Genomic DNA, 27299 nt, shown 5'->3' with positions numbered 1-27299 from the left:
GCACCACCAGGGGGGACTGGCCTTGACCATTCATGGTCCCAGGGCGATCTTTGTTCTCCAAGGTTGGAGGATCTGCCCATGACTTAAGGTCCTAACTAGAGGGAGTGAAGAGTTCTTCAGAGGAAATTCAAAGGCCTTATCAGAAGTAGTGGTGAGTTCCACAGCAGAGTTTGAGTATCTGACAAGCATGGTGAAAGAAACATCTACCAGAGCAAAGAAAAAAGCCCCGGGACCCTTAAACCCCAAAATGTATAAGGTACTTTGACCAACGACTGGCAGAGCTAAAGTGAAGGAAGGATGAACTGATGGATTGTAGTCCACAAGCAAGTTGGTTTTTGGTCACCTTTGTGTTCTTTTGAATCCCCATCACCCTGCATATTTACATCGTAAAATAAAACCCTTTGAATTTACCATCCTGTGGTCCAGGTTGTCTGTTGATCCTTTGGCTGTGAAATATGGTGCTAAAAGGTGGATCATGGACTTTGACACCATAACAGCCCACCCATTCCCTGGAGAGACAGCACAGGCTTGTTGGATCAGGGAACCCTCCTTTTCATTTCGTCCTAAAGGGAATAGTGAGGAACCTATTTGGGGTCAATTCCAATCATCCAGCACACTCACTCCCACTCCATTTGTGTGTCCCTCCCCTTCCACTGGGGCAACCAGATTAATTGCCACATCGTCGAACGAAGAGGAACCATTCTTTACAGATACCTCCTACACTGGCGTAGGAGAAGGAGTGCCAGCAGACATGGAGCACTGAACTAGGTTTCAGGAATGCTGATCTCAGAGGCCTGGCACCTGCTGCAGAAACCAAAAACTTCCCCGGGTTCTGAGAAGCCAAAGAAGGTCCAGACAGAAGACACTAGACCTACAAGAACAGACTATGTGCTATTAGCTGAAACTCCAGTTTCTGGTTTAAACACATGGCTAACTCCAGGCTGTGGCAAGTTGTCCTTGGAACAAGTCCTTTATGAGCTGATGTTGGGACCACTTAAAATGATAGAGAAGCTGATGGAACCAGTGGCTATGGTAAGCCAAATATAGGAGACTTGAACACATGATTCAAACAAGACCTTGATTATAAAACTTAAAGAAGAACCTACTCTGGTTCCTATCGCTGACATGAAATCCCTACACAGCATCCTGTGCTCGTCAGGATGTCACAAGATAAGTAAAGTCCTTGGTCCAAACCCTAAACTGACCTATCACTAACCTACTCTGGAAAGAAAGAAAATAGAAAAGAATTCTGTGCTCATGCTTTTCTCAGAGTTACTCCACCAGGGTACTTTAGTGGAGGCCGGTTTCTGACCCCCACCCACTGGTGCATGAAGTCTCTGAAGACTCTTAAGCAGGGTTTCTTTGCAATGAATTTAGAGTCTCTTAAAGTTCGAAGGAAAGCGTCCTTTCAAATAAACAAAATTTCACAAACAAATTCTTTCAATAGGACCTCTGTCGGGTACCTGTGTTTATCCTGTCCCCGGGCATATTGGAGTTTGTCCTATAGGTCTTGGAAAGACAACTTCCAATAATGCTGATCCCCTAGGTTTCCTGGTCATTCTGGGTCTCCTGCTTCTGGTAGCCGGCAGGCTTCTCCGGTCCCAATAATTTTAGTTCCACTTAGGATATGGGCATCTCTCGTCCCTGCAGTTCTTTGGTTGAACTCCCGGGATTCATCAGATGGCCCAGCTTCGACAGGGGTGCCCTGCTTTCCCTGCACTGCTCCAAGGATATACTGCTGGAGAAGAACCTGGGCTTTATTCACACATTTTGAACGGATTGTGGAGACTGCCAAGTGGGAGAGGAAACACTGAGACCTGCATTGAGAACCTGGCGAGCCAAGTCCTCAGTGCAGATGGGCAGAAATAATATGAAGAACTCAAGGAGGGCATTCTGGAAAAATTAGGATTGGGCCCTGAATATCATTTAGACCTTCAGTTGCAGTCTAATGAGGTCGTTCCGACAGCTGCTATATAGAACCCAAAATGCTTTGGGTAAATATGTTAGTAGACTTACTTTGCAAGAGGTCAAAGAACTACTGACCGTAAAACAGTGCTGCACCTCTTTACCTCCCCCTCTGCAATGTCTAGTGAGGCAACTGCCCTAATCAACTTTAGAACAAGCAGTAAAATCTGCAAAATGGTATGAAAGAGCCTAACAGGCTGGACACGCCCATCCAAAACTCTGATGAAGAAGTGTAGTATTACTGGCAGCAAGAGGGAACCTGGCTCCTCCATACTTCTGCCAAAAGGTTTAAACAATTCAGGAACCAGGAGAAAGTTGCAACCAGGCCCCTTGACAAGACTGGGGTTACCCTGTGCAAATCAGGTATGGGACCTCCTGAGTGACTGCTGGTGAATTGCTACTCCTCTTGCAATTTGGGACACATAGCCTGAATCTGTCCAGAGAAACCTCTGGAAGTGCCAATGGATACCTCTCTCATCATCCTTGGGTATCCTGTGAAGGTCTAGGGGTCTGGTGGTATAAGCGGAGCCCCAAGATGACGAATCCTCATCCCAAACCAAGCTTTTCACCCAAGAAATTGGGGAAAGGAATAGTGAATACTGGCCAGTATTGAGGGACCGGAAGCCACTGCCCTCCTAGACTCAGAAAACTACTGTTCGGGCATGCCTGAACATTCTGGACCAGCTCCCAAATAACAAAACTGTCCCCATAAACATGTGCTAATGCAGACCAGGAGGTCTACCAAAGGCCATCATCTGAATACCTGTAGATGAAGATCAAGTTTGTGTAGAGATAACATTAATGCTAGGGCTGCTAGAAGAAGTTGTCCTTGGTACGGATCTACCCCACGTTTCTAAGTGGATGCCTATCACTATTTAGAAGTGGTCCTGTGAGACGTGATGTGGCTCAGTGGGACAGGGTGATATAATGGTTGTCCGCCATCTGGTTTGCTGCTGCTGAATTCTCCTGTTTCTGTGATCCTCTTCATCCTGTGGACGACCGTGAGATCCCTTGTATTGATGTGGGGCTGTCCTGTAGTGTACCTAGCTTGCTATGTTCTTCTGCTTCCCTCCACTGGCACCTGGCATGTACTGACGTTAACCTGCTGATTGCTGAACCCTGTGGCCATTGGGCTTCCAGCGGTTGCACACTCTCTCTCACCTGTTCCTTGTCTTAGTTTGCATGTCTTAGGTTATGGACCAAGGAGGCTACCACCAGGTACTACAGCTTACATGCTATTCAGGGCTTGGGATTGAGATGAAGCCTAGGAAGGGGGCCCCCCCTTGTTTTGCCGCCAGTGGCAGTATTGCAGGATGGGGGCCCCCATGGTCTCCCAGTCACCCATCACCTCAGACTGTGTCACAGTGTGTAGTTAAGGAATGTTGTAGAATATATTTCCTTTACAACATGCTATGTGACAGTGGTTTCATCACCTTTACCTGCTTCCTTTTTTATCAAAAGTTGGAACTATTTTATTGATATCATAAACTGTTATTCAAGCATTAAAGCCCACAGCAGTGGCAATCCTGGCAGTTATGGACCTGAAGCCCAACTTCTCTGACCAAGCAAAAACAATGGCAGAAAAAGAGGGCTCAGGGAACATAACTGCTGGTGCCATCCACTGCAATCCTATTTACTGCTATTACCACCGAGCTCTCAGAAACGTTTTAACATTATATACTTTGCACACACAGCAAACCATATGTGATTGGTCCAAGTAAAGTGGAAAAAAATCACAAATATGGCTGGCTTGTGAAACACGAGTGAACGTCTACATAGAGAACAGCTCAGAAAGTATGCATTTACTTTTTGGGGCATGGTGGCAGCTTTGCCAGAGGTAAGATGAGGAAAAAGAAAGCAGGCTTAGACCATGGAAGACACACAAGGCACAGCTGAGCGATGATGGTGGACAAAGCACTGCAAAGTGACGTCACATCTGTGGGCCACATCAAAAGTCTACACTGGAAGAATAACTAACTATGCTTATTGCCCATAAACCTATCATTGCAATTTACTGGTAGCCAATGAACGTTCCTCTCCGGGTGCTAATTGTGATCAGTGCATGCATACTTTGTCAAATGTTAATGTCTGAAATGTTGGGGACTAGTTTTATTTATTTTTCAAGATATTCATTTTTTTCCAAACGTCTGCAACAAAATCCTCTTTACCAGCCACGCCACCATGCACAGATCACATTGCATAAATGAGCACTCTCGAGGTAACAGAAGCTTGCGGTCTAGCCAGTTAGGGAGCTCAGAATGCGGCCTTTACCTCATGGCATAGCCCTCCTTCTAAGCTACCAAGTGTGCTGGTGACTGGCTGCCATCTTCCCTCCAAGTCTCCCGTTCCCATCAACCGCGGCCCCTGCCACACTTACCTCTCACTGTATTCCTACTTTCCCCATTCACTTACCCTGAGTGTCGCCTCTTCCGCCCGCCATGCTGAGCACTGTCCCCTCTATAGTACTGCCTCCTTCCTCTGTCCGAGATGGCTACCATGGAAAAGCATAATGGACTTTGAGTAGTTCCCTTCCTCTTTTTTCAAATCCACTATTTTTCGTTTGTAGTTTTTTTTCCAACTTGAGGATGTGAAATGATTGCCACACCATTTCATACCACAAAAGGCTTTTGGCACTCCTTAGCCACATGACGGTGACCTAATAACTACATCCTCTCTGTGGGGGACATTCGCATTTGGTAATGGTGTCGTAGTCCGCCTTAAGGGGTAATGCTCCACAGGGGTCATTTCTTAAGTATCCAATGGAATCTAGACATTATACACTTGATGTTACCAACCACATGGTCCCCGGTTACATAAAGTTTAGCAACCATTGCAATAGTCTCCCCAAAGAATAACCTAATTTACATGGGCCAAGGAGGCCAAGTGCTTACTACCTTCTGTTATTAGTGTCCAGCAGGACCAGTGCAAGGAATGTTGTACCCCAGGCAAACTGTCAGATTTGCACCCCTCACCCACTCCAGATCCTAACCATTCCCAACCAACTATCCTCATTTTGTTTCAGATTGCTGAAAAACCCATTACCTCCATGGCACCAGAATGAGGTAACAAGGAGGGGCTAGTTTGGAAATCCAAAACACAACCTTTCAAGCACTTTAGTGTGCAACAAAAATGCATATCATGTTGAGCGAGAGGCAAGCCTGCCTGCACAGCCCCTGGCACCGGCTGAATCTGATGACACACAGCACACCAGGGGGAGATGCTGGTGTCATGGCTTCCAAGGGACCTGTCTACTCGGAGCAATAAATCTGGACGCTACCATGCTATCGCCTGCCACAGATTATAAGTGATGCCTCATGAATACGCCAAAGATGCATCAGGCTTTGGTGTAGCAGTACCTGCCCCTGCCATGCTGTACCCAGAGGCCCTGCCTGGAGGTCAGGAAACGGCAGTCGGAGATGACCTACTCCCAGCAGCCTGGAGGACAGGAACATCCAGCCAGTGTGACGGCCTCTGCCCCCTATCCACATCCCCCCCAGACTGCCTCATCTCTAGGGCAATGCTACCCAAACATGCCAGCGCTATTCGGGCAGACCTGCTCCTAACCGCCTTGCTCGATCTGCTGAGGTGATGGTCAAAATGCTCATGCCCATTAGGGGTTAACTTATACTAATCAGAGTAGACTCTGTCAGTCAAACTGCACTACAAAGTGCAGTCTATCCCACAGACCTCTTCTACAGAGTGCAGCCTGCCCTCAGCCTAAGCTACTCAGTGCAGTCTACCCTCACACCTGCTCTACATAAGACAGCCGGCCCCGCCCCTGACCTTCAAAGTGATGCTGAGTGCAGTCCATCCTTCCGACCTGTTCTTCATGTCCTCCACTACATAGTGCAGGATGCTCCAAACCTGCTTTAGAGTCCAGTCTGTTACTCAGACCTGCTGTACGGAGTGCATCCTACCCTCATACATAATCTACAGAGTATAATCAGCCCCTCATATCTGCTCTACTATACAGAGTGCAGTCTGTCATCATACCTGCTCTAGAGAGTGCAGCCTGCCCTCACGCCTGATCCCCAGAAGTTATCTGCTCCTCACATCTGCAATACAAAGTGAAGTCCAGCCTCCAAATGTGTTCTATGGGGTGTGGACTGCCCCTCACACATGCACCGCAAAGTGCAGTCTATCCCCCACACCTGTTCTACACAGTGCAGTCAGTCCCTGACATGTCCAACTCCTAGTCATGTTGCTTGACTTTTCATGAACCCTTTTCATTTATTTCCGTTTATTGTCTGTATTTCGTTGCGCTACTCTCTCTGTTGTGGCCTGTTGTTTACTGCTATCAGATCGTATGTTGTACCAACCCATTTATTTTATAAAGTGCCTTTGTCGTAAGGCGCTATTGAAACAAATAAACAAACAGACTTGCACTTCAGAGTACAGTGTTCCCAAACACCTGCTTCACACAGTACATTCTGCCCTCACAAATACTCTGCAGCCTAGTGTGCTCCTTAAACATGTTCTCATGAGTGCAGTCTTCTCTCGCACGGCTTTACATAGTGCAGTATACATAACCTTTTACCCTATAGATTGCTGTCTACTCTCCTCCCTACTACACTGAATGTGACGTGTTCTCTCTCTTGCTCTGTAGTGTGGTCAGCCCCTCACACCCGCGCAATATAGTGTAGTGCGTCATCCAACTCTACTACACAAAAGTCAGTTTGCCCCTCACATCTGCAGTACAACGTGCAGTTTATCTCTCATACATATTCTACGGCATGCAGTCTGCCTCCTCACTTGCTCTGCAGATTGCAATGTGGTCCCAAACCTGCTCTACAAAGTACAGTCTACCCCTCCCTTGTGCTCTGCAGGTTGCAGTCCACCCTCACACCTGCTCCGAAGAGTGCAGACGGCCCTCGCATCTGCTCTACAGTCCAAAGTGCCATACTCACCTGCTCTAAAGAGTGTTGTCTACCCCTCACACCTGCTCTTCAGAGTGCATCTGCCCTCACATCTACTCTCCAGAGTGCAGAATGTCCCCAAACCTGCTCTACAGATTAGTCTACCACTCACATATGCTCTTCAAAGTACATGTGCCTCCCACACTCACTCTTCAAGCTGTCTGCACTCACACCTACTCTACTGAGTGCAGTCTACCCACTCCATGGGGAAAAATCTGCTCCTCACTCTGCTTTTGAGTGCAGCTTGCCCTTACAAATGCTCTGCGGTGTGGTCTGGGCCTCACACCTGAGCTACAATGTGCAATCTAGCCTAAAACCTGTTGTGCAGGGTGCAGTCTACACTACACCCTCACTGCAAGTATAGTCTATACCCTAAACGAGTTGTACAGAGTGCAGTCTGCTCTTACACTTTTTCTACAGAGTGAAGTCTGCATTCACACCTAATGCTCACATCTGCCCTGCAGAGTGCAGTTGACTGACCCCTTACATCTGCTCCACAGAGTGTAGCCTGCCTTGCCTACAACTGCTCTAGAAAGTGTAATCTGCCCCTCACACCTGCGCTAAATGTAATCTGCTCCTCGGAATGCATATTGCCCCTTATATCACTGTGCAGCATGCAGTCTGCACTGCCCTCACACCTGCTCTAGAGAGTACAGTTTTTTTTAGCAACTACGGTACAGTGTGCAGTCTGACACCCATACCTGAGCCACACAGACTGCAGTGCACTTTCTCACACTTCCACTACAGGGCGCAGTGCGCATTCACAAGTGTAGTCAGCAGTGCCCCTCACACCTGTGATGTGCGTGCAGCCCATCCTTTACACCTGTGCCACAGAGTGCAGCCTACCGCCATGACTGCACTAGCACCCATGGCGGTATCACCATTATTTAAAAAAATTGGATTAGACCCCTCAGATGCTGCAAACCTTAGGCCTATCACTAACACCTTGTTCTTACTCAAGCTTAGAGATAAGATAGCAACTATTCAATTGCAGGACCATGCACAAATGACATACTTCATACTAAGAAGTCAGGGTTTAGAAGCCATCATGGCACTGAGAGTGCCCTCCTCGACCTACAGACCTTTATGCTTTCTAAGCTGGACGAAAGTCGGTCGGGGGTGCTGATGTTGCTGGACTTACCAGCAGCTTTCGATCTTGATCATAATATCCTTCTTGAAAGAATGCAGTTGGTCGGAGGCCTCTCTGTACATGCCATAGCCTGGTTGAGATCTTTCTTAGGTCAACGATCACAGGTATATTGGGGGGACTGTGCCTGTGAACTGCAATTATTGACTTGTGGAGTTCCACAGGGGGCCTGTCTCTCCCCGCTATTGTTTAACATTTATATTCTCCCTCTTTGTAATGATCTGAAACTTTCCCGGATATTCTTTTGTAATTATGCGGAGGACTTCCAACTGGTTCTTGACATCACTGGTAGTCATGATACTGACCAAAAATTGGTGGACATGGTGTATCAATTAATAAAAAAGTGGATGTCTACCAATTGGCTCTGCCTAAATGCTTCTAAGACTGAGCTTATGCTTTTTGGACCCTGCCAAACACTAAATTGGATCAAGCATAATCAGGCTTTAGAATTGATGGCAGTGATATCAAAGTTGTGCTGAGAGTCAAAACGCTAGGCACGTTCATGGAGAGTAGTTTAGATTGTGATGCCCATGTCACAGCTATCTCAAAGAGCACTAACTACCGCTTCAACGTGCTCAGACAGGTTGCCCCGCTAGTTTCCATTGAAAATCGTACTAAACTTGTGAGAGCTATTATTTTACCATGGGTGGACTATTGTAATGCACTTTTATGTGGGGCAAGTAAAGCTGATCTTCATGAACTCCAGAAAGTACAAAATAAAGCTGTCCGCATCATCTTTCAGATGAAAAGTTCTGACCCAACTACGGCTGCCAGAAAAAAACTACATTGGCTTCCTGTTGAGGCTCGCATTTGGTTTAAATTACTTACCATCTGCCATAAATGTATGTGTGGGACAGGACCAAGTTATCTGAAAGATGTTGTAAATGTCTATAAACCCTCAAGAAGACTTAGATCAATGGAAGATTTTTTTTACTAGTCTCTCACCGTGTTAAACGAGCCCGTGGCCTTGGCAGAGCGTTTCATGTCCAAGGCGCCAAGGCCTGGAATGCCCTGCCAACTACCCTGCCCAAAACTGGGGACCTATTTATGTTTTGTAAACTCTTGAAGACTTACATTTTCTCTTAATATATCTTTCTTCACTGGTAGCCGCCACTATTTGTCTCTCGGCGCCTGGATGCCTACGGGCTTTGGCGCGGTATAAGAAAAAATAACAACATAACACCCTAACACACTCTTGATACACACTGCGGTCTGCCCTTCATATCTGTGCCGCAGAGTGTGCAGCCTGCTTCCGGGACTCGGCTCTTCCACGGAGTGCAGCCCCTTGTGCAGAGCAACATCTTCTACTCTGTTTTAATGAGTGCAACACCACTATTAAACCATAACCACAACTGTTCTCTTTACCCGCCTCCACCCCACGTTCCTGGGGACTCAGGCCCCACGCTGGCTGCTGACACACCACACAGAGCAGCCTGCCCCCGCTCAGCCACGGGGCCCGTGTGATGCCCCCCGTCGCGGCCCCAGGGACGGGTGACAGTGGTGAGCCTGGCGCTGGGTTGGGGCAGGTCTCGCTGGCGGCTGGCGCTGCTCGTCACCGACCACTGATCTGGTACCACTGGTACCATTACTTTACTCACTTAGTCGGCACTCTGCAGTAGTCGGCACAGCACTGTCTTCGGTCCACCTGTCCTACGTCACGCTGTCGCACTAGGGCTGGCGCTATCACTACTGTTAAAATACGTAACGTAACTGCAGCATTCAATGACTCATATAATACCATTGAGTCTACGATTGATCAAGGGGGCACATGCAGTGCTTCGTTGCGTGCTAATGCACATTGCGCAGGTGCCAGGGCTGCTTCCACGCCCATGCCACTCGTGACCCAATCCCAAGTCCCAACCTTCACGGTCTGCGCCATCTGGTCTGCAGGCCTGCCGACAGTGTGCAGACAGTGTAACAACATCAGGGCCGGTGCTATTACTACAGGCAAGGCAGTAATTTGTGTGGCGGTGCTAACCAGCATTTTGCTGCTTTAACATTTCCAACATATAGGCAAACTCCTAAACCTTGCATAGCGATAGCGCCGGCCCTGGTGTGTAGGACATATTTCAGGAATGCTTCCTCAGTACAGAACAACTTCAACAAAACACCTGTAATCAAATAAGCACATTTCTCAAATACTTTATGAGAATGTTACAAAGCATTTGAAACTAAATTCTTTACGTATGGCACGTGATCCGTGCAGAGGAATATTTCAGGTACCTGTCCAGCGGCCAGATTCCGGGACAGTCTCGTCCATGGTCTTCCCATTCACAGCAGCCATTTGCTTTCAGTACTCTTTAAGGTTGGGATACAATTGAATCGGTCGAGAGGAATTCCCTTTGGCACTGCCGCTTTTTCCTATGGTCATAGACCAAAAAGTATCCACAACACTCAGTATGTAGTACCCAGGCAGGGTAATTGCTTGTTTTTTTATATAGAATTTTACAAAATACACTACTTAAAATGACACATAATTTCTCATGATCATACAGGATATCAAACACAAGAACAAAAGCATGAACAATGATTAATCCATTTCCTTGTATACTGGAGCAGAAAATGAAGGCTTCACTGCCATGACTTGATGGACAGTGTCATACATAGAACTATTGAACATTTTACGAAGACATTGACAACAAAAAATACAAAGTTCATTCAGAGAATAGTGACAATACACTGTGATTCTCTTTTTAAAAAGGTGCGTCTACACCAGGTGTTTCAGCCGTGTATGTGGGCTAAATGAGTCTCATATTTAACACGGCCTTCATCAGGACGAGGGACTGTATGAGAGTAGTTCATGGAGTGCTGTGGACAAGGAAAAAAGGAGAATTTTTAGGGGAGTGCTAAGAGAAAAATTATCTAATTAGTAGATAAACTGTGCCATGTGACAGGTATCATGGAGAAACACAGCTTACCTATGGAGGAGATTCACCACAGACACTCATGTGGGAGGCCGTCTCAATTAGGGGTCCCACAAGTCAGCTCCTGTTTATCTGAAAAGAGGAGCAAGGGGGCATTTTAACTATTTACTCCACCCGGGCCAAACCAAAGGTGGCAAGATGCATATTTATAGAAAAATGTTTGCGAGTGTGACAGCTTACCTCAGGACGAGTGCTGCAACGCAGAGCTCTGGGTTGTAACTTGCGTATGAAAAATAAATCCTGGAAAAAAGGTAAGATTCTTAGCTGCTAAGGTTATAATATTACGCCCAGCGCACGGAGCGATTCGCGTGTGTTAAATACCTATTAATGGTAGGCTCGGGCGGTGTGTGTCAGCCATGTCCGGCACGCGAGGTGCTGCAAAATTGTGCAGAAAGCGCTCAGTCACTCGTGATCCAAGCGGCGTGGCGTTGCTAAACCGGTTGTCAAGGAGCTCGAGTATTTATATTGGCGGCCATATTGAAACGTCACTCCAAATCATAGTAGTTACACCATAAGCCCCCAGGGCATAGCGGGACTCAAAAATGATTAATAAACAATTATGGATGGCCACTGGGTCGATCAAGGAATTATGGTGTAATCAAAAAAGAGAGGTTAAAATTAAAAATGGCTGGCATGGTAACCGTGTCGAAAATATGCAAAAACACGGCAGCAGCATTTTATCGGTAGGCGAACCCGAACCAGATACCCAGCACTGCAATGTAGTGCAACATTCTAAGTTGAAGTGTCCCAGTGTTTGGAAAAGGACTAAATGCGTCATAGGGGATGGAACTGGAACACTCAAGTACGTTTACAGATGCATGTATGCACATAATCCTCATGGGACATCAGACCAAAATGTATAAATGGGTCACAACTTGTCAAAGCGATAGGTCCGGATCAAAATGAGCAGCTGTATAGTGAAAAACACAATGGTTATCACTGTTCATGGTATCATCAAAGCTATAATGAAGACATATTGGAGAACATTTTCATCCACACCGGGTAAAACACAAATTAACTAATATGTGCATTCATTAATGTAACCGTTGTGCTGTTCCTGTAGAAGACCCAGAGGAGATTAAGGGTGTCTATAGGAATGTGACCACTATCTATGTTTCTTTGGATCACAACCAAATCGCATAGCGGTAATGCCATGCCTGATGGCCTAGCTAAATGAAATATGGTGTGTATCAGGGTGGTAGACCACAAAAAGGAGGGTTCACATGAAGGCTTTCCATTCAACTGCGATGTTGAGTCCTGTCCGCACACTGTCCAATTTGTGTACCCATCTCTGTTCCAGCTGTGTCAAAGTTCTATTCACATCCCCCCTCGTTTGACAGGTATCCTTTCTGTAAGATAAAGCACCTCAGGTCTGTGTCTTTGTGATTTTCTTTGTTGAAATGTTCAACAAGTGGCTTATCGGCCACCTTATTTCTTATGCATGACCGGTGTTCTGAGATCCGCATCTTCATTGGGCGGATCGTCTTCCCTACATAGAGTAGACCGCAGGGACATAGTATTATGTATACCACGCCTTTAGTGTTAAAATTGGTGAGGTCCCTCATTGTCCATTTAATGGTCTTGTGCTCAGATGATTTTTTCTCTAGGGTCAAAGGACAAGCCACACATCTCCTGCATTTGTAATGTCCTGTGAGTGGGGTTAAGTCCCATAGTGTGTTCTCTGTTCGTGGCGGTGGTTCAATGAACGTGTGCACCAAAGAGTCCCTTAAATTCCTATTTTTCTTAAAAGCGAAACATGGTGTTTGGTTTAAAGTCCCCGGCTGTTTCACCAGGTGCCAATTTTTCCTTATGGTCTTCTGTATCAATTGGCTCAATGGTCCAAAAGTGGTAACACATAGCAGCCGGCCTAGTTCTTTCTTTGGTTTGTTTTCGAGACAGATTTCCCTTGGTGTGTGTCTCGCTCTTTTTTTGGCTTGTTTGATGGATTTTTGAGGACAACCTCTCTCAGTTAGATGGATTTGTAGGTCATCGGCATGTTTTATGTACCTTTCAGTGTCAGTGCAATTCCTGCGGATGCGCAGAAACTGTCCGTAGGGTAAGTTGTATTTCAGTCCCATCGGGTGATAGCTCTGAAAGTGGAGCAACCTGTTACAATCTGTCGGTTTTCGAAATAGTTCTGTCTTGAGTTGATGTCCTGTTTTGTAAATGTGAAGGTCCAAAAAATCAATTTGGTGATGATCCCAATGTATGGTAAACTTGATGTGTGTGTTCCGTAGGTTCAGCTAATGATGGAAGTCCTGTAAATCCAAGGGTAAACCATTCCATACAATGATGACAGCATCTATCCCTCGTTTCCATAGGGCAATGTTGCTCAGAAAGGGGTTTTCTTCAGTGAATACATTTTTTGCTTCATAGTTGGACATATAAAGGTTTGCAATGTCTGGGGGAAAAGTTGCCCCCATGCTAACTCCCTTGGTTTGTTTATAAAATTGATCCTGGAAGAGGAAGAAGTTCTCAGACATGGCCAGTCTAGTGCATTCCAGGATGAATTCTGTCGGAGTATGCATATCGTCCCTAGTGTTCAAGATGTCTCGTATCGTCTCTATCCCTTCTGCTTGTGGAATCGACGTATATAATGCTACCACGCCCATGGTGACTATAAGGCTGTTGTTGCTCAGATGAATGTTGTTGAGTAAGTTTATGGTACTGGTGGTATCCTTTAAGTAAGATGGCATTCTGGTCACAAAGGGTTTCAGGAAAAAATCAGTATACAGAGAGAGGCTCAAGTAGTGATTCGCATGCAGATACTATGGGTCTTCCTGGTGGTTTCTGGACATCCTTGTGGATTTTGGGTAAGATATAAAATGCTGGGGTTCGTGGGTTTGTCTTATTCAAAAAGGACTGTTCGTCTTCACAGATCCAGTCGTGGTCGACCGCATGTTGGGTCAGGCTTTTTGACCGTGTTTTATCCGGTGTGGATGAAAATGATCTCTAATATGTCTCCATTATAGCTTTGATGATACCATGAACAGTGATAACCATTGTGTTTTTTACTATACAGCTGCTCATTTTGATACGGACCTATCGCTTTGACAAGTTGTGGCCCATTTATGCATTTTGGTCTGATGTCCCATGAGGATTATGTGCATACATGCATCTGTAAACATACTTGGGTGGTCCAATTCCATCTCCTATGACGCATTTAGTCCTTTTCCAAACACTGGGACACTTCAACTTAGAATGTTTCACTACATTGCAGTGCTGGGTATCTGGTTCGGGTTTGCCTACCGATAAAATGCTGCTGCGTGTTTTTGCATATTTTCGACACGGTTACCATGGCAACCATTTTTTATTTTAACCTCTCTTTTTTGATTACACCATAATTCCTTGATCGACCCAGTGACCATCCATAATTGTTTATTAATCAATTTTGAGTCCTGTTGTGCCCTGGGGGCTTATTGTTTTAACTGCCACGATTTGGAGTGACGTTTCAATATGGCCGCCCATATAAATAGTCAAGCTCCTTGACAACGGCTTTAGCAACGCCACGCCCCTTGGATCACGAGTCACTCAGCGCTTCCTGCACAATTTTCCAGCACCTCACGCGCCGGACGCGGCTGACACACACCGCCCAAGCCTACCATTAATAGGTATTTAACGCACGCGGATCGCTCCGTGCGCTGGGCGTAATATTGTAACCCTAGCAGCTAAGAATCTTACCTTTTTTCCAGGATTTTTTTCCTACGCGAGTTACAACCCAGGGCTCTGCGTTGCAGCACCCGTCCTGAGGTAAGCTGTCACACTCGCAAAAAATGTTCTATAAATATGCATCTTGCCACCTTTGGTTTGGCCCGGGTGGAGTAAATAGTTAAAATTCCCCCTTGCTCCTCTTTTCAGATAAACAGGAGCTCACTTGTGGGACCCCTGCTTGAGACGGCCTCACACACGAGTGCCTGTGGTGAATCTCCTCCATAGGTAAGCTGTGTTTCTCCATGATACCTGTCACATGGCACAGTTTATCTACTAATTAGATAATTTTTCTTTTAGCACTCCCCTAACAATTCTCCTTTTTTCCTTGTCCACAGCACTCCATGAACTACTCTCTTACAGTCCCCCGTCCTGATGAAGGCCGTGTTAGATATGAGGCTCATTTAGCCCACATAGACGGCTGAAACACCTCGTGTAGACACACCTTTTTAAACAAAGAATCACAGTGTATTGTTACTATTCTCTGAATGAACTTTCTATTTTTTGTTGTCAATGTCTTTGTAAAAAGTTCAATAGTTCTATGTATGACACTGTCCATCAAGTCATGGCAGTGAAGGCTTCATTATCTGCTCCAGTATACAAGGAAATGGATTAATCACTGTTCATGCTTTTGTCCTTGTGTTTGATATCCTGTATGATCATGAGAAATTATGTGTCATTTTGAATAGTGTATTTTGTAAAATTCTATATAAAAAAAACAAGCAATTACCCTGCCTGGGTACTACATACTGATTGTTGTGGATACTTTTTGGTCTATGACCATAGGAAAAAGCAGCAGTGCCAAAGGGAATCCTCTCGACCTATTCAATTGTATTCTTTTTCCATGAGTAGCCCTCCTGGGCAGAATATGGTCCACACCAGGAGCCCAAATATTTAGAGGTCTCTTTAAGGTAGGGACATGGCCACAGGAGGCGGAAGAAGGTGTCCTCTCCAACAACTCCCTCCACTAAAGAGCAGATTCCCTGGAGTGAGACACATGCTAATAACAGTTTAATAAAATACATGTTTTCGCAGGTTTCGGGCTGCAGCATTCGGCTTACGGTTTTATTTGAGAAGCAATCCCTGTGCGTTCTGATCATTTCTTCTCTGTTTTAGGTGACTGTTGGTACCACATCCCTTCACCGCAAAAGCAAAAACTCAAACAAGTATCCGTTGGACACACCTCCGTGTACGTTGTCGATGAAAATGGTAAGCTGTTTTTTAATCTTACTATAAATTATGTCATCTTTCAAAAGTCAAATTCACCGCATAACCATCATGTTGTGTCTGCAATGATATCACAGTGCTGAGTCCAGCAGTAGGAGGAGCCTTTGGCAGGGCGAGAGGTGCCTTCCTTCTGTGTTTTTCATGTTTTTTTAAATACATTGCAAAAGAATGTTGGAGCTGGTGTGTACTGCTATGGTGTCACAGTATTGTACGGAAACAATAATTGTACTCTTCTGTGACGTAACGTCAGCATAAATCTGCTAACGCTGCTGTTGGGAAAGGGAGCTCTGTCCAACTGCCCCCTCAGGGCTCAGGGTCTTCTATGAATAAGATGACACTCCAAATGTCATTTTCGTTGCTATGCTGTGTCGGATTTGTGCCGCTTTGCGGTGACACTGATAGTATTGATTCATTATTTTGTGTCAACCTTCTTACTGTCAGTTTTTAAGTAATTGCTATCCTCGCTGGATAGGGGGCTTGGCCCCTGCAGTGCAGCTTGATCGCTGCCACGTTTACATGACATGTGGACACGACAGTCACAGCAACTCGCCTTTTAATGAAGCAGTCAGAACTTGTTTTTCTTTTGTGTAGGCATAAATGCACTCTGATAGGAATTATTGTAATCTGGGGACGTGAATTGGCGTATTTTATAAATCTGTGTTCATGTCAAATGCAGTGTCGGACTGGGGCATCAAATTGGTGCGGCCAACATAGAAAAAGTGGCCCACGGTTGCAAATAGCAATTCATTCTTTTTAAGCATATGCATTCAGTAACACTATTCAAAACTACTAGCTGCATAGTGAAGCAACCAATGAAAGTGGCCCATCTTTGCCAAAAAAACTGCCCATTTTGGCCCACACATCTGGCCCACACTAACTAGCATGCTGGGCATGCAATTCGGGGAATGCCCTATGGGCCACTCCGAGCCTTGTGAAATGTTCACAGTTTGGACAGGGGGTAGCAGGCACGTTGTGAGTCACTCCCCTCCTGCTTTTAGTGAGAGACGAGCATCCAGTTACCTGCCTGTCGCATGGCTCATGGCATGCGCATCCTTTCCCAGTGCACTCCTTTGTCTGTTGAGTGACACACACACACAGTATGCCAGGTTTTGGATGCAATACAGTCCCATCTCCTTCGTTCTGTCCATAATCATGACAGTACACTCACCAGGGGGGATTCCATTTGGGTCAGAGGCAGTATTTAATTAAATGGCGTTGTCCCTCGCTGATTTGCTTTATTATGTACATGCGCCTTGATTTACTACCCGTTTATGCCATCAGGGGAGCTTGGCGGCGTATCCCGCCAGAGGAACGTCTTTGCCGACTTTGTGGCAAACAAATTGAAACTGTCCGCATATATTGACATATTACCCCATCCTGCGTATTCGTTATGAAAAGACATATGTACAGTTTAAGATGCATGAAAGTGATCAATTCTGGAGCATGCTTTTTGCGGCAGAGTCGTGTGTGTGGGCCTCTGCAGCTCACCATGTCTGGCTTAGAGCGATAGATCTTCTCCCGGAAGCCAAAGATACTTGATCACTAATGCCATTGCCATCATTTTGTGTGGACATTTCCCATGAACCCTTGTGATGGTCTCTGTGATTGCACATTTTAGGTTTTGATATGAATTGTATTTTAGTAATATAAAGATAAAAACAGGAATTACATTGTTTAAAATGAGTGATCAGCAAATTAATAAACATATCTTATATCTGATTGTATTGTGTTGGAAAACCAGTGTAAAAAGTTGTTTATTCAACTGTATGCACTCAAATAAAGCAAAGCAAAAAAAAAGAAACTTTTCATGGCAGGGGGCTTGGCTAAATGGCTGCGTAGGAGGACGCGTCCGTGGGGAGCTCCCGTGATCCGACATTGATTTTTACAGGAATTGAAGATTCCAGCGGACATTGCACACAGGCAATACAGCCATATGTGCATGAATACCTGGGGCACGTTACGAGCGCTGGTGGGTCCCGATCAACTGCTGGTGTGGGAAGCTACGGCTGAAAAAGAAAAGCAGGGTGCCCACGGCTTGGACGGGGGCAAGATGGCATATCAGAACAAAGGGCCATAAACTGACCACAACGCTGCACCAGGAGCGTTAGCTGGAGCGGCGTGCTACTGCCTGGCACTGCGGCATGCAACGAGTGATGCCTTTCCTGGAGGCTTGCCAGCGGACCCAGCCGAGCTGAGATGCAGGCTCTGTTGTCCTCACCGGATGCGAGAAGAACAGGGGTCCCCGTACCAAGTTGGTGCAAGCGCCTCTAGGCGCGGACGAGGTGGACGGACCGGCTGGCGTTGTGCACCAGGGGTCCTACTGCTGGATCAAGATCCCCAGAAGAGGGGCACCTCTGTGGGGCCTGGGACTGAGGTGGCCGGAGAGTGGAGAGAGCGCTGACCCGCACTGAAACCCAGCAGTGGCTGAGAAGCACCGGAGCATCCCTGGTGCGGCTGCAGCGGGCTCTGCAGTGAGCGGAGTGCGCAGGGGGCCGGGACTGGCCTTGCCCGGCCCGACACTCCTGGAAACGGGCCAGCAACGGCCAGTGTACCTAAAAAGGGGTCCCCCATGAGATCCCACGGACGGTGGATGTGCCCAGCGGGGGGCGCCTGACCCTGTGCGGCGCCCGGCTGGGGTGCGTCGCGCACCCGAACTTGGATAGCGGGGTCTGTTAAGACCCCCAGCGGTGCGCGGCCCATTGGCAGGGCGGCTGCCGGCGCGGGCACGGGCTGTAGTGAGGAAGCCTGTGAGCCTGGACCCTGTGGCGAACGTGGAGCGCCCCGAGGCCGGCGAAGCTGTGAGCAGGGAACAGGGCAGCACCGGAGCGCTCTGCTTAGACGGACATGCACGACGTGGCCGCTCGAGGCCAGAGCCCCCACATAAATAGGCATGTGGATGAAGTAGATCTACGGGCCACCACAATACGGTCCCAGTGTGGAGGACTTTGGGGCACCGGAGGGACTCATGAGAAGCCAGGAGGACCGCACAGGCACTGGGGGGCAGGTCGAGGCAGGAGCCAGGGCCTTGTGAAAGGAGGTGGCAAGCAAAGAACCGCCTGGGAGGACACAATCCGCTCTGGTGGGGAGATAAATTACTGGGATACCTAGGATACGGCCAGGCCTGGCCCTGACACTTTGGGGAACTTAGTACGCCTGGAAAGAGGACTGCACGCTGTGGGGTTGGCCCGCCCGCTCGCTCCCGACGCACCAAGATGTCTAATAAACCCCTCAGACAAAGGGTCAAGCAGCCAACAATGGATGACTTTGCCAGAACGCCATCAAGCACAGAAGGGGCCAGGAAGAAAGATAAGACTTCCAACGAGGGCCCCGGCCCTATGGGCAACCGAGAGGTACTAGAGGCAATCGCAGACCTGAAGGTGGCATTGGAGACCAAATTGGGCCTTGCAATGGACGAATTGAAAGCCGCGCTTGAGCAAGGTAGCAGCAGTGCAGGAGGATGTGAACCTTCTCCTGCAAGAGGTGCGGCAAGATGTAAGGACACTGGCTGAGCGCACGGGGGCCCTAGAAAAAGAGGTGGCCCCGAACACGGCGGCCCGTGCGGCTCATCAATCAGAACTTCACACCCTAGCGCAACGCATGGGCAATCTGGAGAACAGGGCAGAGGAGGCGGAGGGATGCGCCCGAAGAAATAACATTTGCATCGTCGGATTGCCGGAAGGTGCTCAAGGGGCTAACCCCACCGAATTCATCGAATCCATGCTATTGCAGGAGATACCGGGGGGAGCCCTATCCCAGGGGTTTGCCGTAGATAGGGCGCACAGGGCCCTGATGAGGAAGCTGCCGCCGGGGAATCCCCCTAGGCCGGTGATCGCTAAGATTTTAAATTACTGAGACCGGGAAAAGATCCTTGAGCACTTTCGGAAGGGAGGCACGATACAAAGGGGGGCTGCACTCATAACGGCATACCCGGATTATATCCTACAGGTACAGCGTAGCCGTATGAACTTTGGGTCGGTGAAAAGGAGATTGCGGGAAGCTGGCCACAAGTACATGCTGCTCTATCCGTCTAAACTCAAGGTATTCCACAAGGGACGAACCTTGTTTTTTCACACTCCTGAGGACGCCATTGGATGGCTGGACGAGTGGACCTGCCCCCAGGAATCGGAGATCCAGGAAAACGACGGTGGAGATAAGTAGCAGGTGTTGGGAGCTTCCTGGGCGCTATAGTAAGTGACATTGGGACTGGAATATAGCATTGCATATAACTGGCGGGGGTACATGCCTGGAGCCACAGTTATAAATATGATCCGGGGGCGCTGGAATCTTTTGATATTAATAAGGGAGCTACACAGAACCTGACCTCATAACCCCCATCGAGTAACTCAGTTAGGTCACTGGTAGTCCGGTGACACCCTGCTGGGCTCTGGGCCGGGATTCTAGGGCAGAGCCAAACACGGGGGGCCTGAGATCCAGGGATGGAGCTGGGAATCTGTTGGGGCTGGGGCCGGTGTAGGGGGGATGGCTGTGGGAGTGTGCAGTGGTTTGAAGTTGGGGAATTGGGAGTTGGGGAGTGTGGGGGGCGTTGGACGGGAGGGAAAGGGTAATGAGCCAAAACATGTATATTCATAGGCAGGACAATAGGTGGAGGAGGAAGGTGCGACACTGCAGTTATGGCGTCAGGGTGCCTTAGAGTGGTCACCTGGAACGTCAGGGGCCTAAACAGTTATTTGAAACGAAACAAGGTGATGATGTATCTGAAAAGGATGAGGACTGATATAGCGTTATTACAGGAGACCCACCTCTCTAAGGAGAAATTAGAGGTGGTCAAGAAGAAATGCAAGGGATGCATGGGGGGTGCCACGTACGACTTCAGCATATGCTAGAGGGGTTATTACTTGGGTGGTGCCGCACGTACCATTTCAGCTGTTCCAGGTTGTGGCGGACCCGGACGGCAGACTGCTTGTCATTAAAGGATGTTGGAAAACCAGGAAGTGTGTATTGTGAACCTGTACGCCCCTAACGAGGATACAGCGGCCTATTATAGGACATTGTATAGCAAAATTATCCCCCTGCTGGGTGGCGGGATCCTATGGGGCAGAGACTTCAACTGTGTACTCAACCCTAGGGTAGACAGATCGGATGGCAAAATAGATAAACCCACCCCGGCAGCGCGGGTGCTACAGGCCCTCCTGAGAGACTTTGACTTAACGGACGTCTGGAGGCTGCTGCATCCTGTAGACAGGCAATACTCGCACTATACGGCACGGCATGATCTTCACACGAGGTTAGACTATGTGTTCACCTCTACGCGGCTGGCAGAAGAGATTGAAGGCGCAGAATACAAAGCCAGGGTGCTCTCGGACCACTCCCCCCTGGCCCTGGAGTGGCGACACCAGCCCCCAAGGGCGCGGATCCCCACTTGGAGACTCAAGGCCGTGGCCCTGCAGGACCCGGGATTCCGGGAGGACTTAAGGGAGGCGATTACCAAATATTTCGAGATCAATACTGGCAGCATTAGCTCCATGGGAACCTGTGGGAGGCGTTTAAGGTGGTCATGCGGGCGGTCGCCATATCGAAATCCAAGGGACTTAGAGCAGGAATTGAGGAGAATTGAAGATGAGCTGGAGCAGATGGCACACAGAGGGGGCACCTCTAATGAGGACAGAGATAAGATAAGGCAGCTACAACACGCTAGCGGGGAATGCTGGGACAGGCTGTGTAATATAAGCTACAGGAAATACATGGAAAGACAGCATGCAGGAGGAGATAAGCCGGATAGGCTCCTGGCCTGGCTATACAAGAGCGAGAAGCCGTAATCAGTGATCAGAGAAATTGAAGGGGATGGAGGGCAGATCCGGAACACCCAGGAGGGGGTGAACGTAGAGTTCTTGAAATATTACAAACACCTCTATGAGGACCCAGGTTGCCCGAGTGACCATGCAATCAAGGAGACGCTGGAGGACATAGACCTCCCCGCCCTAGATGATGCAGAACGCGGCGACCTAGACGCCCCTATTACAATAGAGGAACTCGAGCTGGTAGTCCAGCATTTGCGCCCCTGTAAAGCCCCTGGGTCGGACGGGCTACCGAGCGAATTCTATAAAGCTTACAAACAGGAGCTGTTCCCCCGGCTGCTGGCCATGCTGAATGAGTCGTACGAGCAAGGCAGACTACCTGAATCCCTGAGGGAGGCGGTGATCATTCCGCTTCTGAAGCCGGGCAAGCTCAGCACGAACTGTGGGTCTTACAGACCCCTTTCAATGCTTACTGCCAGGATAGTAAAATCCTTACTGCCGTGCTAGCGAACAGGCTAAAGGCCGTTATTGGTAAACTGATACACACAGATCAAGCAGGCTACGTCCCGGGCAGGAACATAACCGATAACCTCAGAAGGTTGCACCATATTATTGACCAGACAAAAGAAGACCCAGGGGAAATAGCTATAGCCTCATTAGACGCGGTTAAGGCCTTCGACTCAGTTAGATGGCCCTGGCTGACCGCAGCCTTAGAGGGCTATGGAATGGGTCCGGGGTACCGCAGGTGGGTGAAAATGTTAAATAGCTCTGCGATTGCCAGAGTCAAAACGGGGGCTATCATTTCAGATAAATGGCAGCTAAGTAGGAGGTCCGTGGTCACCCATCTTATACATACTGGTGCTGGAGCCACTGGCCATATGCCTGAGACAACAATACGAGGTGATAGGCATCCGTACGATGGGGCGCAAGCATCTTGTCTCTTTATATGCTGATGATATATTGTTGTATCTGCGCTACCCGGAGGAGAACATGCAGTACATACTGGATATGATGGAGCAATTCGCCACCCTCTCTGGCATAGCGGTGAACCCCAAAAAGTCTAGTGTGTTCCCCCTGGGGAGGTACAGGCATGTCCGGCCCGAGAGCTTGCCAACGTTGCCAATACTCTGGTGCACTAAGTCGTTCCGATATCTCGGAATAGACATATATCACACAGCGGGAGAAGAGCATGTACACAACACAGTAAAAGCAGTGGCAGGAATCAAAAATAGCATGGGATGTTGGTCCAGGCTACCCCTGGCTATGGTGGGGAGGGCCTCTTTGCTCAAAATGGTAGTCTTGCCTAGACTGTTGCATTTCTTCGTAAACATTCTGCATGTAATCCCAAGGTGCTTTTTTGCTATTTTCCACGGCTTGTGCCGGGGCTTTATTTGGAACAACTCCAGGAACAGGGTGGCCCTCTGGAAATTGCAAAACTTGTGTGGCGGGGGGGGGGGATAAACTGCTACATACTGCATCTGCCCTGCCAGGTAATACAGTTCAAGGTTCGGCAAAAGTGGCTGTGTGATGACGAGACGGCGGAATCTAGACTGCTGTGCGGGGAACCGGCCCCTTTTTTCCTCAGAGAAGTGGTGTGGCTGTCCAAACCAAGGGTCCGGGAGATGGCGGGGCTTCTAGTACTAGGCTGGGAGCTGTGACATAGAGAGTGGCAGATGTCGGGACACTCGGTTCCGTTCTCCACGCAGGTGCTGCTGGTGGCACTATGCATAGGAGACCCCCAGCTGATGCAGGGGGTCCACAGGTACTGGGAACCGGTGGGCTTGGCCACCCTGGGAGACATATGGCAGGATGGGGAGGCGTTGGAGTTCCTGGGACTGACAGAGGAAGTGGGGTTGCATGAGGGGCAGTATTTAACCTACATTAGAATGTTGAAAAGGGTGCGAGCAAGGTGGCCACCGGCGGTGCTCACAGCGCAACCGGATGCCACTATGGAGATGATATATGATGTCTCGGAGGGCGGACATGAGGTTTCTAGTATATATGAGCAGCTGGGGACCAAGGTGGGGAAGGAATTGACTAATGTAAGACAAATGTGGGAAGAAGAGGTGGGGGAGCCCATGTCGGATGGGCTCTGGGAAAGGGCCCAGAGATATCATAAAAAAGTGTCTCGGAATGCTAGGCTCCAACAAATCCAACTGTATGTCACGCATAGAGCATACCTCACCCCCAGCAAGATCGCCAGGTTTGGTGGTCAGGTGGCTCAGAAATGCCCTAGGTGCGGGGAAGTGGAGGCCGGGCTGCTACACATGTTATGGGCTTGCCCGGAGGTGGGAAAGTTTTGGTTAGAATTAAAGGCACGCCTGGCAGGATGCGGAATCGCTATGGCGGTGGAGGGGGCCTGGGCAAGCATGTTGGGGGGTTTCTCTAGGCCACGTAACTCAAAGCACATAAGCAAAATGAAAGACCTAGCATATATCCTGGCCAAATGAAGGATAGCAATGGGCTGGAAAGCGGCCCAGAGCCCAAGGATAGAGCTGTGGTGGGCTGACCTAATGAAATGGGCCGAGGCAGAAACGACAGTCTGGTTTGAAATGGCATGTATAGGAGGGGAGGAGAAGGTAGGACCCCTACTTGAGTGGAGACTGCTAGTGGGCACCATGAAAGGACCACCTCAGTCCGATTGCAGTGATGCTGATACAGACAATGAGACGGCAAACCCACCCGAAGAATCACAGGCTGGTGACAGGGACAAATTGGCTCAAGTTGGGGGGGTGGGAGGGAGCGGGACTTAATAACTTAGCTTGTAACTTTACGATGTTGAACTGTATGTGGATGTCCCAAGTTTTGTATGTTTGGTGTGTTGTTATAAAATAATAAAAATGTTTTCAAAAAATTTAAAAAACTTTTCATGGCAGTAGTTGGCAAATCTAAAAAGCAGCCAGCTGCCCCTGACAACGGCAGTAGCAATAGTCCAGCTTATGATAAAAAATATGCTTCTCCTAGCTTCAGCAGCAAATACAAAATCATCCCCATAACAAAAATGAATATCGGTAGGTGTGTTTTCCACCTGGGCTTTGTAGTGACATTACAGACAGTTAAAGTTTTGATTTGGGTCCTAAAATGTTACACGCACCCCTATGTGGAACCCATATTCCTTTTTATTAGCTACCCTTATGAATGTAGAATTATAGATGGGTAGCTTTCAACTGCGTGAATGTTCCACCAATGAGTTCCGATCGACATGAGCCAAACTCTGGTAGCTTTCTATATCACTCGGAAGGCGGAGGTGGAATGTACTCCAGAGTGGAATGCTGCCCATATTTAATTGTATGTTGTGTAAGGTCCTCCCATTTTCCAGGTGCGTTTTCCACCCTCTGTGTAGTCCAGGGATTAGCATTGAAGGTGGAGGAGAGGGGAGGCATGAGTGTGCACTGCAACTAGATGGCATGGGATCTTCAGACACCAGTGGGAGAAGGGAAAATGCCATACCAAAGCAGGTGATCATGATTTTCATAATCCTCTGCAGTCACAGCAGATGGATATGACATTTTGAAAAGGAAACCTTTGCTTGCTAATGTTTTCCTTTGGGAGCCATATACACAAGAGACCTATAGACCATGTAATCTCCCATTTCCATTTTGCTCGTGGGCTAGCTAAGCTCCAGAAAATCCAGCTACCCTTTGAATTTCTCTGTGCTTCACTATTTCTCTTTCAGTTATCCTATTCTTGTGCCGCGACAACCACATGCCTTAAAGGTGGTGTAAACCGAATGTAGCACAAGCAACGGGACAATTATTAAACCTTAAAATTAAGCAGCTGCTTGCTCTTCCTCGCCATTTGCTTTTTGGAGAGCTATTTTCATGGTTGTGTGTCATGCCCGCACTGCCATGTAATGTGGATGTGGATCCAAGTGTTTACTGCACAACAACGGCAGCTCGGGGTCTCGTGGGAGTATGGGTGGAAAAGGATGGGGTGCGAACGGAACTGGAAAAGCGTTGGTAAAGGGCCGAAAAGGTGTGAGGTGGGTGGTATGAGGTCTAAGTAGACCGGGGAGAGCCAGGGAAATGATTGGAAGGGCCAGGGAAGGACAGAGCCAGGGCCGGACCTGGGGAGTCTGGCCTGGCTCCTGGTGCCAAATAGGAGCCGAGCCAGGGAAATGGCTGCTCAAAGCGGGGGAGGAGCCTCTGCCAGGGGCTCAGGGGAAAGAAAGGGGGCAAAAGAAGTTGAGGGGCTGCAAAGGGGGCTGTAGACAAAATAATGGGCTAATATGCAAGAAAAGGGACTAAACTGGACTAGGGGTAACAAAAGGGGCAAAAGGGGTCTGGGAGCAATAAAAGGGCAGTTGGTTAGTCAAAAAAGGTGCTACACGGAACTGGGGCAGTGGACAGTGCAAGAAAAGGAGTACTGGGAAAACAAAGGGGCTCACTTACCTTCTTAAATTAACCACCACTTTACAGCTTCACTACCTGGAAGTGTTGCTCCGAGCCCTGTCCTGCCCCAACCAGCGGGGGGCATGGGCAGAGCGGTGCACAAATGGTTCGCAGGGGTAAGTGCAACCTGCTAAAAGCATTTCAGTAAATAAATTGAACTGTTTTCAGTACTGAATGTAGAGTAACTCATTATCATACATTGTTTGCTTGCACCACCCTTTCATGCGTTTCCTCAGAGCACATGCAAAAGTGGTTTTCATGTTTTCTGTGTCATTGTATCATTACCTTGAATTTGCTTGAATTTGAGTGTAAATCTGGTTACTTAGGCTTTGTCACGTTCATTTCAGTTAATCTCTTCAGTTCACTGCATCCACAAATCAAGTTAATTTTGAATCGGTTGAAAATACTGTAAAGGTATAACGTATTCAGTCATCGGTGCCTATTGCGCCTACCAAAGTTATGCCTGCAAAGCCTGTTCTTAGGCATGCCATGGAACAATATGCTACCAGCTTTTAGGGAATCTGAGTAGATTATGGGCAGCCCCTAACAAAGAGTTAATTCAGTTTGTCAAGTAAAACAGAATGCTTTATCAATAGCACCATAAACGTTTAGCACTATCAATATCTTCTCAGAGGAAGTTATCAGGCTGATCCTGCCAGAACACTTCCTTGTAAAAGCATATAGGGCCAAGGCGGCATGTTTGTTGTTCTCATCTGTGTTCCTGTTCAGAAATCCATTTTTTCAGACGGATTAAAATATATAATCTAGGAAATGTTCAAGGTTTATAGATCTACGCTTCTCGGGCGCTCATCTTAGTCCTTTATTAAACAATCAAAACACTTTGGCAGCTTTCCAGTGCTATTGCACAATTTCTGGGACTATTTCAGATAGCCCATCAGAAATATGTTCTCATTTTTCTTCAGAAGTACCATGTGTACAGTGTCTGGCAGTGGGAATCGTATTCCATATTTAAAGAAAACCCAGGTACACTTAATGTGAGGTGTAATGTCCGTCTTTCACTCTTTTATCGTTTATTTCCCAAGAAACTGATTTTGATTGGCTCTTTGCCCTGCATGCAGGGTAAACTGGCCAGAGGCAAGTGCTCCTTATGCCCCTGGTACTTCTGTGAAGACAGATGTGTATGCTGCCATTTCAGCTCCTGGAAATCATGCAGAGGGAGAACGGAGGAAGAACGGTGTACTGCCCCTCTTTTCAGGCCCATCACCTTCTTATTCTTGTGTGTCATATGTCACTGGCAAACTTTG

General features: G+C 47.8%; 1 protein-coding gene across 1 annotated transcript in view; it reads left to right on the top strand.

Annotated features, from left to right (window-relative positions):
* Positions 1-27299, top strand: part of TECPR1 (tectonin beta-propeller repeat containing 1) — a 1334260-nt gene that overhangs the window by 1047161 nt on the left and 259800 nt on the right. The window contains exon 22 of the mRNA XM_069645650.1: positions 15777-15869. Coding sequence (XP_069501751.1) covers positions 15777-15869 — 93 coding nt within the window. The remainder of the gene's footprint in view (positions 1-15776; positions 15870-27299) is intronic.

Source organism: Ambystoma mexicanum, chromosome 2p (assembly GCF_040938575.1).
Source record: "Ambystoma mexicanum isolate Mex_15411 chromosome 2p, UKY_AmexF1_1, whole genome shotgun sequence".
NCBI classification, from domain to species: domain Eukaryota; kingdom Metazoa; phylum Chordata; class Amphibia; order Caudata; family Ambystomatidae; genus Ambystoma; species Ambystoma mexicanum.
Note: the sequence above shows the minus strand (reverse complement) of the source record. Positions and strands in the feature narration are given on the sequence as shown.